Raw genomic sequence first — 13,341 nt, forward strand, 5'->3', positions numbered from 1 at the left:
ATGTAAGGTCAGCAGTCGATTACAGGAGAAGGTTAAAGAAACATACACAAAGTGACACACTAGAAATGAAAGTGAGATTATGATTCCAGGCATATCTACAGCCTAGGATAGATTTTTTCCCCCCCTCACCAAGACTCTAATACAGCTAATTTTTGAACTTGTGGCCGCTATTTTCCAACATTTTAATTCACTATTTATTTTTTAAACTCACTACGTATTTAATTCACTACTAATTTCTAGGACTATATAAAATTAATAGACACAGAGTCCTTTGCTCACAAGGGGTTTGAGAACTAGCAGTGTGACTGGGCAACCACTGCTCCCCACGGAGAAGCCAATTTGAATTTAGTGGACAACACTGCTAGGCAGCTGAAAGTCTGACGCAGGAGCCTCTAAAGAGCAAGACTATTGGAAGTAGTATGCTTTGACGGGAAAAAAGTATGTTTATAGACATTTAGCCTAAGTTCATCATTGTTTGTTCCTTTCTTAATCATACAATGTCAGTTTGTGGAAAACTCAAGTTTTTATACGAAAGCCATAAAATGTATTTTGTTTTGAAAAAAGTCAAGTTTTTTGTAATTCAATGCCTTGTTCACAGACATAGGAAGTTGTAACAGTAGGAAGATGATAATTTTAGAAAGCGTACCTTGAATAGAAACATTATAAAACATTTGAACATGTATGAATTTTTAGCATACTAAAAATAGAAGTTTAGATAGATTATCTTCAATAATTTAAAACTGTTTTCACGCTCTCATTTTAATTCCAAATTAATCTTGCTTTTATATTTGGATGATAAAATCTCCCAAATTTCCCACTATAAAAACACCTAACACATATTAGGCTTTTTATTTTTTTAATGTAGAGAAGGGAAAAGATGACAAAACCATAGCCCATAATTTCTTAGCCTAGATTATCCCATAGACATAAAAAAAAGTAATCAGAATGTTCAAAATGCTCAGAAATGCACAAATTGAAAAGTAAAAGCCTTTATTCGTTCCCCTCTCCACCCTACTCTCCTCAAAGGCAACCACTTTTTCCCCTCAGCTTTTTTTTTTTTTTTTTTTTAAACATAAGCTGAAATGTCTGGAATTCAACTTTCAAAGCCTAACTCAGGTTCTGCCATCTCTACAGGCTCATGCCAGATTGGAATATTGGGCACCAATCTTCTTGGCACCAATGCCAAGGCATCCCTGCCATCTACAGAAATTGTCTGACTTCACCTCTGCATTAGTTCCAGGACTCCTCTTTTCCCAGGGTCTATCACATGGATTATCCCTCTGGGACTAATGAGCCTTGGAAGCAGGGAGGACAACTGTTACAAACAGTGCTTTATCTTTGAGCATCTGTGCCAATGCTTCTTTAAGATAAATTCTTAGGAAAAATTTCTCACCTGAAGGGAATGAATATTTAAATTAAATAAACATTGCCAAATCACCTCCTAATAGTGTGCCAATTTGCACTCCCACTAATAACATGAGTGCTTATTTCCCCTCACCCTCACAAACACAATTTTCAACCATTTACTATCTGAATGATGAAAATTTCAGGTTTATTTTGCATTTTATTTAATTAGGAATGAGAGTGAACAACTCACATGCTGGCCATCAAAATGTTTTTAGTGGATTGTTCATGCCCTTTGTCTATTTCTACTGGTTTTCAATTTTTTAAGAGAGTTCTTTGTACCTTAGGTAAAATAGTGCTTTGACAGTGCTCTAGGCACTGGGGTTAAAACAAGAAACAAAGTAAATCCTTGCCCTTGAGGAGCTTAAATTCTAGTAGTGGGATACAGGGGAGAAGAACAAAATATATATATATATATATGCTATGGAAAAAATAAAGCAGGGTAAAGAGGGAGAGAGTAACAGCAGAACATCAGTGTGTGTATGGGATGCTATTTTGTACAGAATAGCCAGGGAAGGCCTCTGATAAGGTGGAGATCTGAGAAGACATCTGAAAGAGAGTAGGGGAGTAATCCGTGTGAAGTTATGGGAAAGAACATTCCAGGCAGAAGAAACAAAGCAAAAAGTTCATAAAGAGGGAAACTAGTTGGCATATTTAAGGAACAGAAAGGAGGTAGGCAGGCTACAGTGGAGTGAGCAAGGAAAAGAGGAGTCAGGGAAGAGGTGAGGGAATAGCAGGGTTAGACCTGGTAGGGTCTTACAGGCTGTGAGAAGTCTTCCGATTTTGTGCTGTGTGAGATGGGAAGCCACTGGAGGGTTCTGATTTGACTGGAGGTGGGTAGGGGAAGCAGAGAGGCTAGTTATGAGACCTTGAGATAATGCAAGTGAAAAATGACGCAAACGTGTGGCAAGTAATTTTTCCTAGTTTGTGTTTAAGGTTTTTTTTTGAGGGGGAGGGGAGAGACAGGTGACTATGTTAGGTTTTATTTTTTTTAATCTATTATAGTAATAAATAGCAATCTTCCTGGATAAATCTTAGTGTTATGTCACAGACAAAAAATTACAAAGGCATCTACTATTTTATATTTTCAGTTTTTTACATTAACATTTTTGATCTAAAATTTTTTTTGCAGGTAAGCTGTGAAACAGGAAAGACCACTGCATATGGCTGTGCAATTTATTTACAAGGGTACCAGGTTGAGAGGGTAAGTGGGGACTGAAGTCCAGTCAAGCTATGGTGCACAGGGAGGTACTGAATCCGCTAGAGGAAGGGGCCTTTTTCTAATTTGCACAAAGGTGCTGTATGAACTAGTGGTGGCGCTGGTGATAGAGTTCAAACTCTAATTCATTATTTCAACACCAGTTTTCTGAAATGCCACCTTTATCCTATTAAATATTCATAGCTTCTTGTGTCTTTGGTGGAAACAAGAACCTCATTAAGGTCGAAGTTTGCCATATTAAAACATTTTTTAAAAACGCATCTTCCTCACTAGGGAAATCTTACTTTTATGAGCCAGATTGGAAGTGAATTTGGTATAAGAGTTGGTGCAGCTGGAGGAAGAATTCCTCTTTTCCAAATGCAACAGACAAGAAGCATTTCTTTGCTGTCTTTGCTTAAAGATTTTAGCCTGAACACAAGTCATTTCAAAGTGCTTTGTGCTAACCCTCTGAAAGGCTTTCTTATCTACCTTGAGATAATAGCCCAACTAATAGTCTAAAGTCCTAATGCTAAAGGAAATCTTTTTATTTCCAGATTCAGGTTTGGCATCAGTTAGAGCACTCTGACTTGGGTGGAAGGTTTCTTGTACAGCTGTCACAGGGGGATGAAGGTTCTAACAGTGGTAGAAGATTAGTGGATGTACACTTTGTGAATGGTGCGGCACTATATATTGCATGGTCTCTTTTCAAACAAAAATGAAGATCCTGTCTTTTCAGCTATGTTCTTTTTCTCAGGTCTATCGTTATGCTATTTCTGCCTTAGTGAGACAAGAAATAAGAACCATTTGAAGCTTCAGCCAACAAATAGAGGCTTCCGCTTCCTTCTCCCAAGACAAACAACATAAAATATAAGGAAAACGGAAATGTGCCCGCTTTGTGGTTTAATGCTCAGGCAAAGAGAAAACGAAGACATCATAGGTCCTAATTGGTCAGGTATTATTTTCTCCCCTCTACAAAGAAAGGTCACGATTGGAGGGGATGGGGAAAGGAGGAAGAGGTAGCAAAATAGTTGCAAGTTCTCTAATAAATTAGCTTCCTCAGATTTTCCTCCCTCTCCTCAGAGTGGACTTTCAGAATCAAAGCTTTATCCATAGAGCAGTAGTTTGTCAGTCTTGCTGTCAAGGTTGCTGAAAAATTCACTAGATGGTAGCTAAACCTATGTTGAGAAAGAATCTAAATTTACCATCCAGCCTCAAATGACTTTATGTGTCAAAGAGGTGGATTGAGAAGTGAGGAGAGGAGAGCAGAGGGGTAGATGGGTTCGATTACATAAAAGATACAGATATATAATTTCATATCCTTAGTTGTACGAGAAGCAAACATGAAAATGTTTGAAAAATCATATTTTGGTTAAGAGCAAAAAATTTCTAAGTTGATTATCCTTCAGAGCCAAGTCATGTTTCAGTGCTTCAACTATATATGCTTAAATATTTTTAGCTGAGATATACTTAGAATCTTCTGCTTTCCAGCAATCAGCAGTAACAGTGACAACTAGAGTGAAAAAAAAAATCAGGCACCAGCATAGAGGCACATTTGATAATTTTGATATTTAGATATGGAATAGTTAATTTTCATTGCCCTTTTCTACCAATTTCCATCCCTATACCCAAGACCTGGTGTAATTCATGCTTCTGTTTAGCAGTCTAATACTTCATTTAGACCTATTCTCTCCCAAATGATTCCATGCTTCAAAGTCATCTTTTTATTCTAAAATTCTGCCTTTTCAAATCTTCCAAACAGAATCTCCTTCTATTCCTTCATTAACCGTGCCCCCACCAAGTCATTTTGCATGTAAAAGAGTGGTAATTATTCCATTTCTGAAAGGTTGCTAAAGCCCATTCAAAACCTTTTCTTTTCTAACTCGCACAGCCCTAATCAAGAGACCGAGTAGCAGCAGCACTGCTAGATTATATAAGTAGACCAAAGGGCTTGGTGGATAAAAATGAAAACATTAAAATATAATGAAAACAAACAATTTTGCCCCTTGAAATTTAAGAAAATTTGGCCTTGTGTAAACCATTTTATCTGCTTTTCAATCTAGACCATTTAGTGGAAGGTCAGGAACACCTAAAGGAATGGTTGGCAATGTGTCTCGTTACGATCCTATCATAACAGTTCCAAGTCTAGAATATATACATTTCCATGGTAAAGTAGCTCCTGTCTGCAAAATCAGGCCATTTATTACCTTAGTTAGCAAAAAGTAGATGAGATGTTAGACGCACATATTTAACAAATACTATTTTATTATTTACAAAATACATAGTGATCATAAGGGTACAGGTCACAAATTACAAACAGGAAAAGCACAAGGAAAAGTTGAGACAAATGCATTAAATGACAACAAGGTACTCATTAATATGGAATCCATTTAGAATAAAACAGTTCTTTGTTAAAGTTAGACAAGGCCAAGAGGAGGTACCTTGTTGAGTAGAAAATGCCAGTTACCTAGAAATATACTTCTACCAAAAAGCAGAAAAGTGTTAGTAGTGTACCTAAATTAAATCATAGCATATACAGGTCCAGTGTTCCACGGTACCACCATTGGTTTTAGGCAGGAATGTGCTAGAGACTTGACTGCCTATCTTGCTGGAAGAGGAAAGCCCCAGGACTGATTAACTTCCCTACCTTCCATAAAGCTTTGTTCAGGTGACTTTGGAATGTGGTGTCAAACACCCCATTCATTTCTGCTGCAAGTTCCCTCAGAACAGACACTGTGGACTCATCACTGGCATTCAGAATCCGCACAAAGAATTTATTCCACAGTTCACCACCTTTTAGCCTAAAAATATATAAAACCATTTTCATCAAGATTAGGCATATAGGAGTTAGAACTCATTCTGTGTTTAACTCAGTGGTACATTTATGCACCAACATGATTTAAGGTAATACCTAACTTTAGGGTTAGAGATCATTCAAGTAGTGTCCTTTGAAAACCCAAGGTGAAACTACAAAAAAAGAAAAAAAAAAAAAGAAAAAAGACTACCATAGTGGGGAAAGCCGTAATATAATGCACATAAAGGGAAAGAAAATCTTTCATCTGAATCTATAAATTTCCTCCATGTACTAAGATGCAGCATTTCTCTTCTACAAATAGAAGAAAGACAAATTTTGTCTCCTCTCTTCTAACTTTCCTAAAGTCTAGGTCATTAGAAAGACTACAGCTTCCTCTCTCCCCCCGCCCAGTGGTTTATTATCTTCACAACCTTCTCAGAATCCTAAGCTCAAGTGAAGTAACTACTGCTTAAGTCTATGATGTTTGCACCTTTTTTTGTAAAGATCAGAGAAGCTTCTATTATTGTATAAGGCAAGGCTGTTAGGAAACCCCACCTGACCCCACTTGCTTCTGTTTGTGTAAGACCCACCTAGGACCATAACCAACTGGAGATAACCTGAATCTATCCTATATGCCTTACATTATATTTCAAACCTATTTTGAAAGTACATGTTAGAGACAAATAAGACTGGCCAAATTCTGAATTAAATAAAGAAAAAAATACAATTCAATTGTTGGGAGGGCAAAATGGAGGTGAAGGGGTATTAAATTTTCAACACTGATTTTTCTTTTAACCAAAGAATGTATCAGTAAGTGATAGATTGGTAAGCTTATTCTGTGAAGTTAATAGCTATGATAAGGTAAGGGAGAACATGGGATATTTAATAAGTATTATGAGCAGGCTTGAGGGAGTACTAAGGTTCTGAGACCAAGCAGCTGTTATTAAGAGAGCATTTACTTCCTCACCAAGGAGATTCAGTTCTCTGCTTTGGTTTCACCCATTCATTAAATAAATAATAGCCTAAAATTAGTATGCAGTTTAGAAATTTAACTTTCTTCAAGAGATGCTTATTAACTTTTGACAAAAGCTATTAAAAAGGGACATAAGACTAACACCAATTGGTTAGAAAATTATTCTCATAAAATGTTTCTATTAAGCCTTCTAAATTCAGAGGCTTCCATACTCTAGTCACGGTTTATATGTCTTTGATACATCTAGGTCCAGAATGATGTCCTGAAGTCCGAATAGCTTGATTCCCATTTTTAATTAACAATTCCTTTGTCCTGCACAAGGTGCTCCACTGATACTCTAATGAAAACTGGTTAAAATTAATGAAATCATGGCATTTGGACTAAGAAACCAAGGCTGTCAAAGCAGAGAGAGCACCCAAGATAAAGAGAACATTATTTGGACAGGCAAAGACCCTGAAATCACCAATACTTACTCAGAAATATTTTGGCTAAGTCTCCAGAGGGACCCATCCCAGAAGACCTGCAGGTGTTCCTTGAACAATAATAAATGTGCTAAATCTGCTATACCAAACAGATCTACCTGAAATCACAAAAAGCACCATCAGCTAAAATCATTCTCTGCTACTATCATGGCAATTTATTTATGTAGGAGGTTGACAGGTATCATAGTGCTTAGCTAAGTTTATTTTATGACATACATTTTAGTAGACTGTTCCTTATCCTTACAGTAAAGAGAGAAACTCCCCAAAGAAGTGATCAGTAGAGCCAACTCTAGGAATTATCCTAGAACAAAAGAAGACAAATATATCTGGACTGTCAAATTCAAATTTGTACACCTACTAAATTTGCATGGACTCCAGCTGTGATCTAAATGTGTTCTACATGACTAGTTCAGGGCTATGCTACATATTCAATCAGCAAAATGCCATATATCCAGAGCTGAGTCAGAAGGGATTTCTGCATATAATGCCACCATATAAAACACTTTATATTTGTCCTAATGTCCTTTTTATATACATTATTTCATTTAATCCTCACAAGAATTCTGATGTAAACATAGCTGATTATTATCTTTATTTTACAGAGAAGATCACAGAAAATGATTTACAAAAGACAACACAGATAAGTGGTAGAAATGGCCCTGACACTTAGGTTACTGAGTTAGTCATGTGTCTGCACGTGTATGTGTAAATTCTTCAGTGTTGTGACAGAAAAATGGTACATTTTGCTTGACTTGGTGATATTTGAAAACTAGGTCATCTGTTCCAGGAGAGACAATATCAGTAAACACTAGCTTTCATGGCTTATCTAGGTAAGAAAGAGATTAAGAAACCCTCTCCATATTTGCTCAAGCTTGTTTTACACTTACCTGGTAGGGAGAAGAACAGTTAGCCAGGATCTTTTGTCCTTCCAGGATCTGTACAGTCCGAAAGCCGCTGAGGTTAAAAACATCTAGCTGTGCCCTAAGGTCAACACTGTAGGAGAAGTCCACTATCTTCAAAGCTTGACTGTTCTTATTACAATCATAGGGATCGTGGATTCTAAGCCCAGATGTAAGAGAAAGAGATAATAAAAACAGGCCATGAAAGAAGCTGCATAGCTGGTCTTTAAAAAAAAAAAGAAAAAAAAGGAGGTACTGCAGGTGTGCCTTAGCTATGCCAATAGCTCCCTCCAGTGGTTAGTTATGAAAATGCACCTGTAAGACCAGTGGCAGTATCCACCCAACTGGGGAATGTTAAGATTAGTTTATTAGTGACCCAAGCTATATCTAAGCCATTGTGCGTGGCCACCACAGAACATTTATCAAGTTTCCATATTATATAAACTAAATACTGGAAGTAGACTGCAGGCCTCTGTCTTGCACCGTACATATTAACATATATAACAGCAATGATTTATACACTGACAAGAATTATGATGGAGGACATTAAGCTTTGATAGATGTCACAGTCTTTCTTGTTTACTATTAGATTAGGCTTTCCGAATGTCATTCAGATCCCTCCTTCCCAGAGTTTAACTGAAAACAACATAAGGCTGTTTTTTTGGTAAAGTGATACCTTTACAAAATACTGTGAACCATCCTGTTTATATTAAATTAATACCATACTCTGTCTTCCTCTTATATGTAATTCCAATCCTGTTTCCTTACAAAAAAAAAAAAAAGAGAAAAGAACTTTATAGTACTAATTCACTATTGATTTTCCTCAGGCTTATCTATTCCATATAATAAAGCTATTCTCCAAAGAGATATAGGAACTATTTATGTGAGGAAAAAATGGATTATTTTTATGTGTTCCTTCTGTTTCTCTGCTTTCTCAGTTGGTTTTTTTCAAATCCTTGATTGATATCAGTGGCAGATATTATATTCCTAAATACAGGCTTTGATTAATCCTATCACATATACCTCCACAGCACAGAATGATCTATTTTACTTTAAAATTTATGATTCCTTACTACAACTTGTTTTTGGCTATCATAAAACTGTAATTCCCAAATATTTTCAAACTTGGGAGAGGTAGGAAAAATGTTTCTGAGAATAATAAAAAGAAGCAGGAAGGTCTCCTAGCTCTCTAATCATCCATTCACTATTACCCTGGGCAAGACATAGAGAACAGACTTGAGGACATGGGGAGGGGGAAGGGTAAGCTGGGATGAAGTGAGAGAGTAATATTGACATATATACACTACCAAATGTAAAACAGATAGCTAGTGGGAAGCAGCCACAAAGCATAGGGAGATCAGCTCGCAGCTTTGCGACCACCTAGAGGGGTGGGATAAGGAGGGTGGGAGGGAGATGCAAGAGGTAGGGAATATGCAGATATATGTATACATGTAGCTGATTCACTTTGTTATACAGCAGAAACTAACACAACATTGTAAAGCAATTATACTCCAATAGAGATGTATTTTTAAAAAAGGCTCTTTCAATTCCTTGTGAATCTATATGAAATTTCCTATCAAATTTGAAAAGTTGTGACAAAGTAAAAGGCAATGTCCCTTCAACACTATGTGGTTTCCTGGAGTCCTCTAGTGACTGAGAGAAGGATATCTGAATACACAGCATACAAATGCCTAATACCCAAAAGGCTTAGAAAATCTCTTCGCTTACAATTTCCATGAAAAGTCCTGAGAACTATAGCACTATCCTCTGAAATTTCAGTGCTGTGAAACAGAATGAAAATAAAAACTATACCAGGGGTTCTCACATTTGGAAACATATGGGGAGATTTTTGGTGATCACAATGGCTGGGGGATTGTAACTTGTGTTTGGGTGAGAGGTAGTTATGCGGAAATAGATATAAAACATCCTGACATGCTTGGACCAGACCTGCACAAAGAATTATCTCATCCAAAGTACGTATGGTGCCCTGGATGAGAAATGCTGCTGTATTATGCCTGGGGAAGGCTTTAGGACTCTGCCATCTCAGGAAAGAAGGTAGGATGCTCTAGTTCTTTTGGTTATAATTGCAGAAATACATTGAAGGTTCCTTTAATTTCCATGCCAACTATGATTTAGAGTCTAATTCAGTTTCTTCTTACAGAATAAGTAGTCAGGAGAAATGTAAAGAATGATTCCAGCTTTTAGTGTACACCAATGACCTCAGAGAGAAAGTTAACTGCTTACCCAAGTCACAGGCTTGGGGCAGAGAAAGCATCTTTAAACCAGACTGCTTCACTCAAATACCATGAGATCAATGCCCATTATTAGAAAGGTGTGTTGGTCCTCTAGTCCTTTCCATAAAACAAAAATTGTTGAGCATCTTTGCCTTGTTTATGCCTCAATGTTGTCTGTATTTTCTCAGTTCTTAGTATTTGGGCTTCATTTCTTATTTCCTGCTCTGTGCTCACCCCTTGAACCTGATGGCTAAACTGGATTTAATTTGAACACTAAGCCCCTTTTCTTGGCATGGTTTGCATTTGCACTCTGGTTTTACCTACTTCTCTTGGCAATTACCTCAATTTGGTGTGACTTAAGCTTTGGTCTTTGAAACTGAGCAGTGCCTCAGTTTTGCTAGCATCCTTGCTAGCTCCGCACTGGCCCCACACAAAGAAAGACTAGACAATCTACTTCACATTTCCCCAAATATTCACATTTTACATATCTTCTTGACAGGAATCATCACAATAGAGTTGTTAATTCTTTTTTTCTGAATTTTTTCCTCAACGTGTTTTTTTGTTTGAATTCTTTTAAACTATTCCCAGTGACTATTGACTTTTAGGTAGCAAATATTCTCTTAACGTACTGTGTTCATTAATATGGCATTTCTCAAAAGGCAAAAGAGAATGGCAACTATCCATGTTTTACGACGAAGCTGATAGAATTATAAGAGAATGAAAAGGACCAACCTGTTTCTAAGAATCAGACTCCTTGGACTCAAGTCACCATGGACTATTTCTGCTTTGTGTAGTTTCTCCATCATTGTCAAGAGGTTATAAATAATCAACACTGTCATTTCATGGGTAATAAATTCACTGTACTGAAGAAGATCCTGGAAATAGAAGGAGAGAAAACTATTTCTTAATTTGGGGTGACTTATACTCAATACCTTGCTTACCGCTGCCCTGTACTCTTCCTTGTTGTTCTCTATTAGAATGCCGGCTCCTTTGTAGGTTGGGTTTTTGTCCCATTTTTAATAATGCTGCCCTCCAATTAGATTGTTTATAAGGATTTAATGAAATAATGTATGAAGAGCATCAAGGGTGAGCCTGGCCTATAATAGGTGCTCTACAAATGGTAGTTTTATTATTATTTTTTTTTGCCGGTACGCGGGCCTCTCAATGCTGTGGCCTCTCCCGCTGCGGAGCACAGGCTCCGGACGCGCAGGCTCAGCAGCCACGGCTCACGGGCCCAGCCGCCCCGCGGCATGTGGGATCTTCCCGGACCGGGGCACGAACCCGCATTCCCTGCATCGGCAGGCGGACTCTCAACCACTGCGCCACCAGGGAAGCCCAAATGGTAGTTTTAAAATACCATCATTCCAACCATTTTGGAGAATTTGTATTACCATCAAAATTGCAGCAAAACCATCACTATGTTGTACACCTGAAACTAATATAACATTGTCTATCAAATATACTTCAACTTAAAAAGAGAGATGAGAAATAAATACCTCGGAAACACTAAACTAAAAAAAGGCAGTAAAACTTTCTTAAGAACATTCCAAAGAATAAAATGATATATTGTGGGGAGTTCCCTGGTGGCCTAGTGGTTAGGATTCTGGGCTTTCACTGCCAAGGGCCTGGGTTCAATCCCTGGTTGGGGTACTGAGATCCTGCAAGCCGTGTGGTGTGGCCAAAAAAGATATATTGTGTTTGGGTTCCAAAAACGATCCAGGGGGAGAGTATAGATAAAACAAGAGTGGCAAAAATAGACCTCTGGTTTCCATTCCTCACATAAGGAGCTTGGAAGTTGCCACTGTCCTAACATGTAAAAAGCTGAGCCAACTGAAAACTCAACAACTCTTTTAGGATCTGTAAGCATAGGGGGGCCCCACATTTTTGTGAACTTTACCTCTAGGAGCCAGACCAGGTTCTCACAGTAAATATCATAGAAAAATTCCCCTAGTGCTTCCAGCAGTGGGAGGGGAAAAAAGAACCATTTGAAATAGGCCACAGCACTCTTCTTTTTAACAAGGCCTGCTTTCAGGGGAAACTAGTTAACCAGAGCCTAACCTGTTGGGGCATTATCAGAGCCTACCCGACCTGGGGAAGGGAAATACACAATTCCAGACCACTCCAGCCATCTTGTCCTACCTAAGCCGGGTGGTGGGGGGTATGGGGGTAGGAAACTGAGAAACTTGTGAAGTTCACAGTCTAAAGGCATAGGCTCACTGCAGAAGACAATGAATCATAGCACTGTACGACACCTTCCCGCCCCTCACACCTTATCATAATATTACTAAAGGCCTATTTACAGTAGTTCCTTTCACCCAGTTCTGATACCCAGGCTATCAAGAAAAAATTACAAGGCATACCAAAAAGCAAAAAATGCAATTTGAACAAGCATCAAAACCAGACATGGCAGGGATGTTGGAAATATCAGACCAGGAATTTAAAACAAAAGTGGACATGAGCGGGCTTCCGTGGTGGCACAGTGGTTGGGAGTCCGCCTGCCGATGCAGGGGACGCGGGTTCGTTCCCCAGTCCGGGAAGATCCCACATGCCGCAGAGCGGCTGGGCCCGTGAGCCACGGCCGCTGAGCCTGCACGTCTGGAGCCTGTGCTCCACAACGGAAGAGGCCACAACAGTGAGAGGCCCGCATACCGCAAAAAAAAAAAAAAAGTGGACATGAGCTGGTGATGGTCAGTTAGATGACCAGGTCATTACACAATTCTGTCTTTTATATGTTTGCAAATTGACATAATAAAAAGTTAAAGGAGGTTCTTGGTCAAAATAACTTGGAAAAAGAAAACAATGCTTTTAACTCATAATTTAATTGGTCTATTTCTAGAATATTAACAGGAATTCTGTACTAAATTCCTTTGCTAAATGGAGCACAAATCTCTCTACTTGAGGACTTTAAATGATATGTTTTCATATTATTGCAAACCTGAAGGGTGAAGCAGTTTATATATTGGTGCCAAACGATACAGCCATCTTGGTACTGATAACAGATACACAAATTATCACACTCCTCATTTAAACGTTCCTTTAACTTGAAGATGATATAAAAGTCCCATGGGACAGGTTGAGAAGATACCTGTAAGAAAATATATTTTAAAAACAAGAGTCATTAGAATCTATGGTTATAGTTGGCAGAATGAAAACATTCCCTCCAGCCCTTCCTATATCCCAACAGAAATAATAGTAACAGGATATTTTATTTATTTATTTATTTATTTATTTTTTTCTGCGCTATGCGGGCCTCCCTCTGCTGTGGCCTCTCCCCTTGCGGAGCACAGGCTCCGGATGCGCAGGCTCAGCGGCCGTGGCTCACAGGCCCAGCCGCTCCGCGGCATGTGGGATCCTCCCAGA

The 13,341-nt window shown here is 38.3% G+C and overlaps 1 protein-coding gene across 1 annotated transcript in view; it reads right to left on the bottom strand.

The window, feature by feature from the left end:
* Window positions 1-3,244: 3,244 nt before the first annotated feature.
* Window positions 3,245-13,341, bottom strand: part of BUB1B (BUB1 mitotic checkpoint serine/threonine kinase B) — a 51,598-nt gene continuing 41,501 nt past the window's right edge. Inside the window, exons 17-21 of the mRNA XM_028495568.2 lie at window positions 12,917-13,066; window positions 10,714-10,856; window positions 7,736-7,907; window positions 6,840-6,946; window positions 3,245-5,400 (exon numbers count right to left, since the gene is read on the bottom strand). Of these exons, the coding sequence (XP_028351369.1) occupies window positions 5,184-5,400; window positions 6,840-6,946; window positions 7,736-7,907; window positions 10,714-10,856; window positions 12,917-13,066 (789 nt within the window). The 3' untranslated portion in view covers window positions 3,245-5,183. The remainder of the gene's footprint in view (window positions 5,401-6,839; window positions 6,947-7,735; window positions 7,908-10,713; window positions 10,857-12,916; window positions 13,067-13,341) is intronic.

This window comes from Physeter macrocephalus, chromosome 11, assembly GCF_002837175.3.
Source record: "Physeter macrocephalus isolate SW-GA chromosome 11, ASM283717v5, whole genome shotgun sequence".
In the NCBI taxonomy this organism is placed as follows: domain Eukaryota; kingdom Metazoa; phylum Chordata; class Mammalia; order Artiodactyla; family Physeteridae; genus Physeter; species Physeter macrocephalus.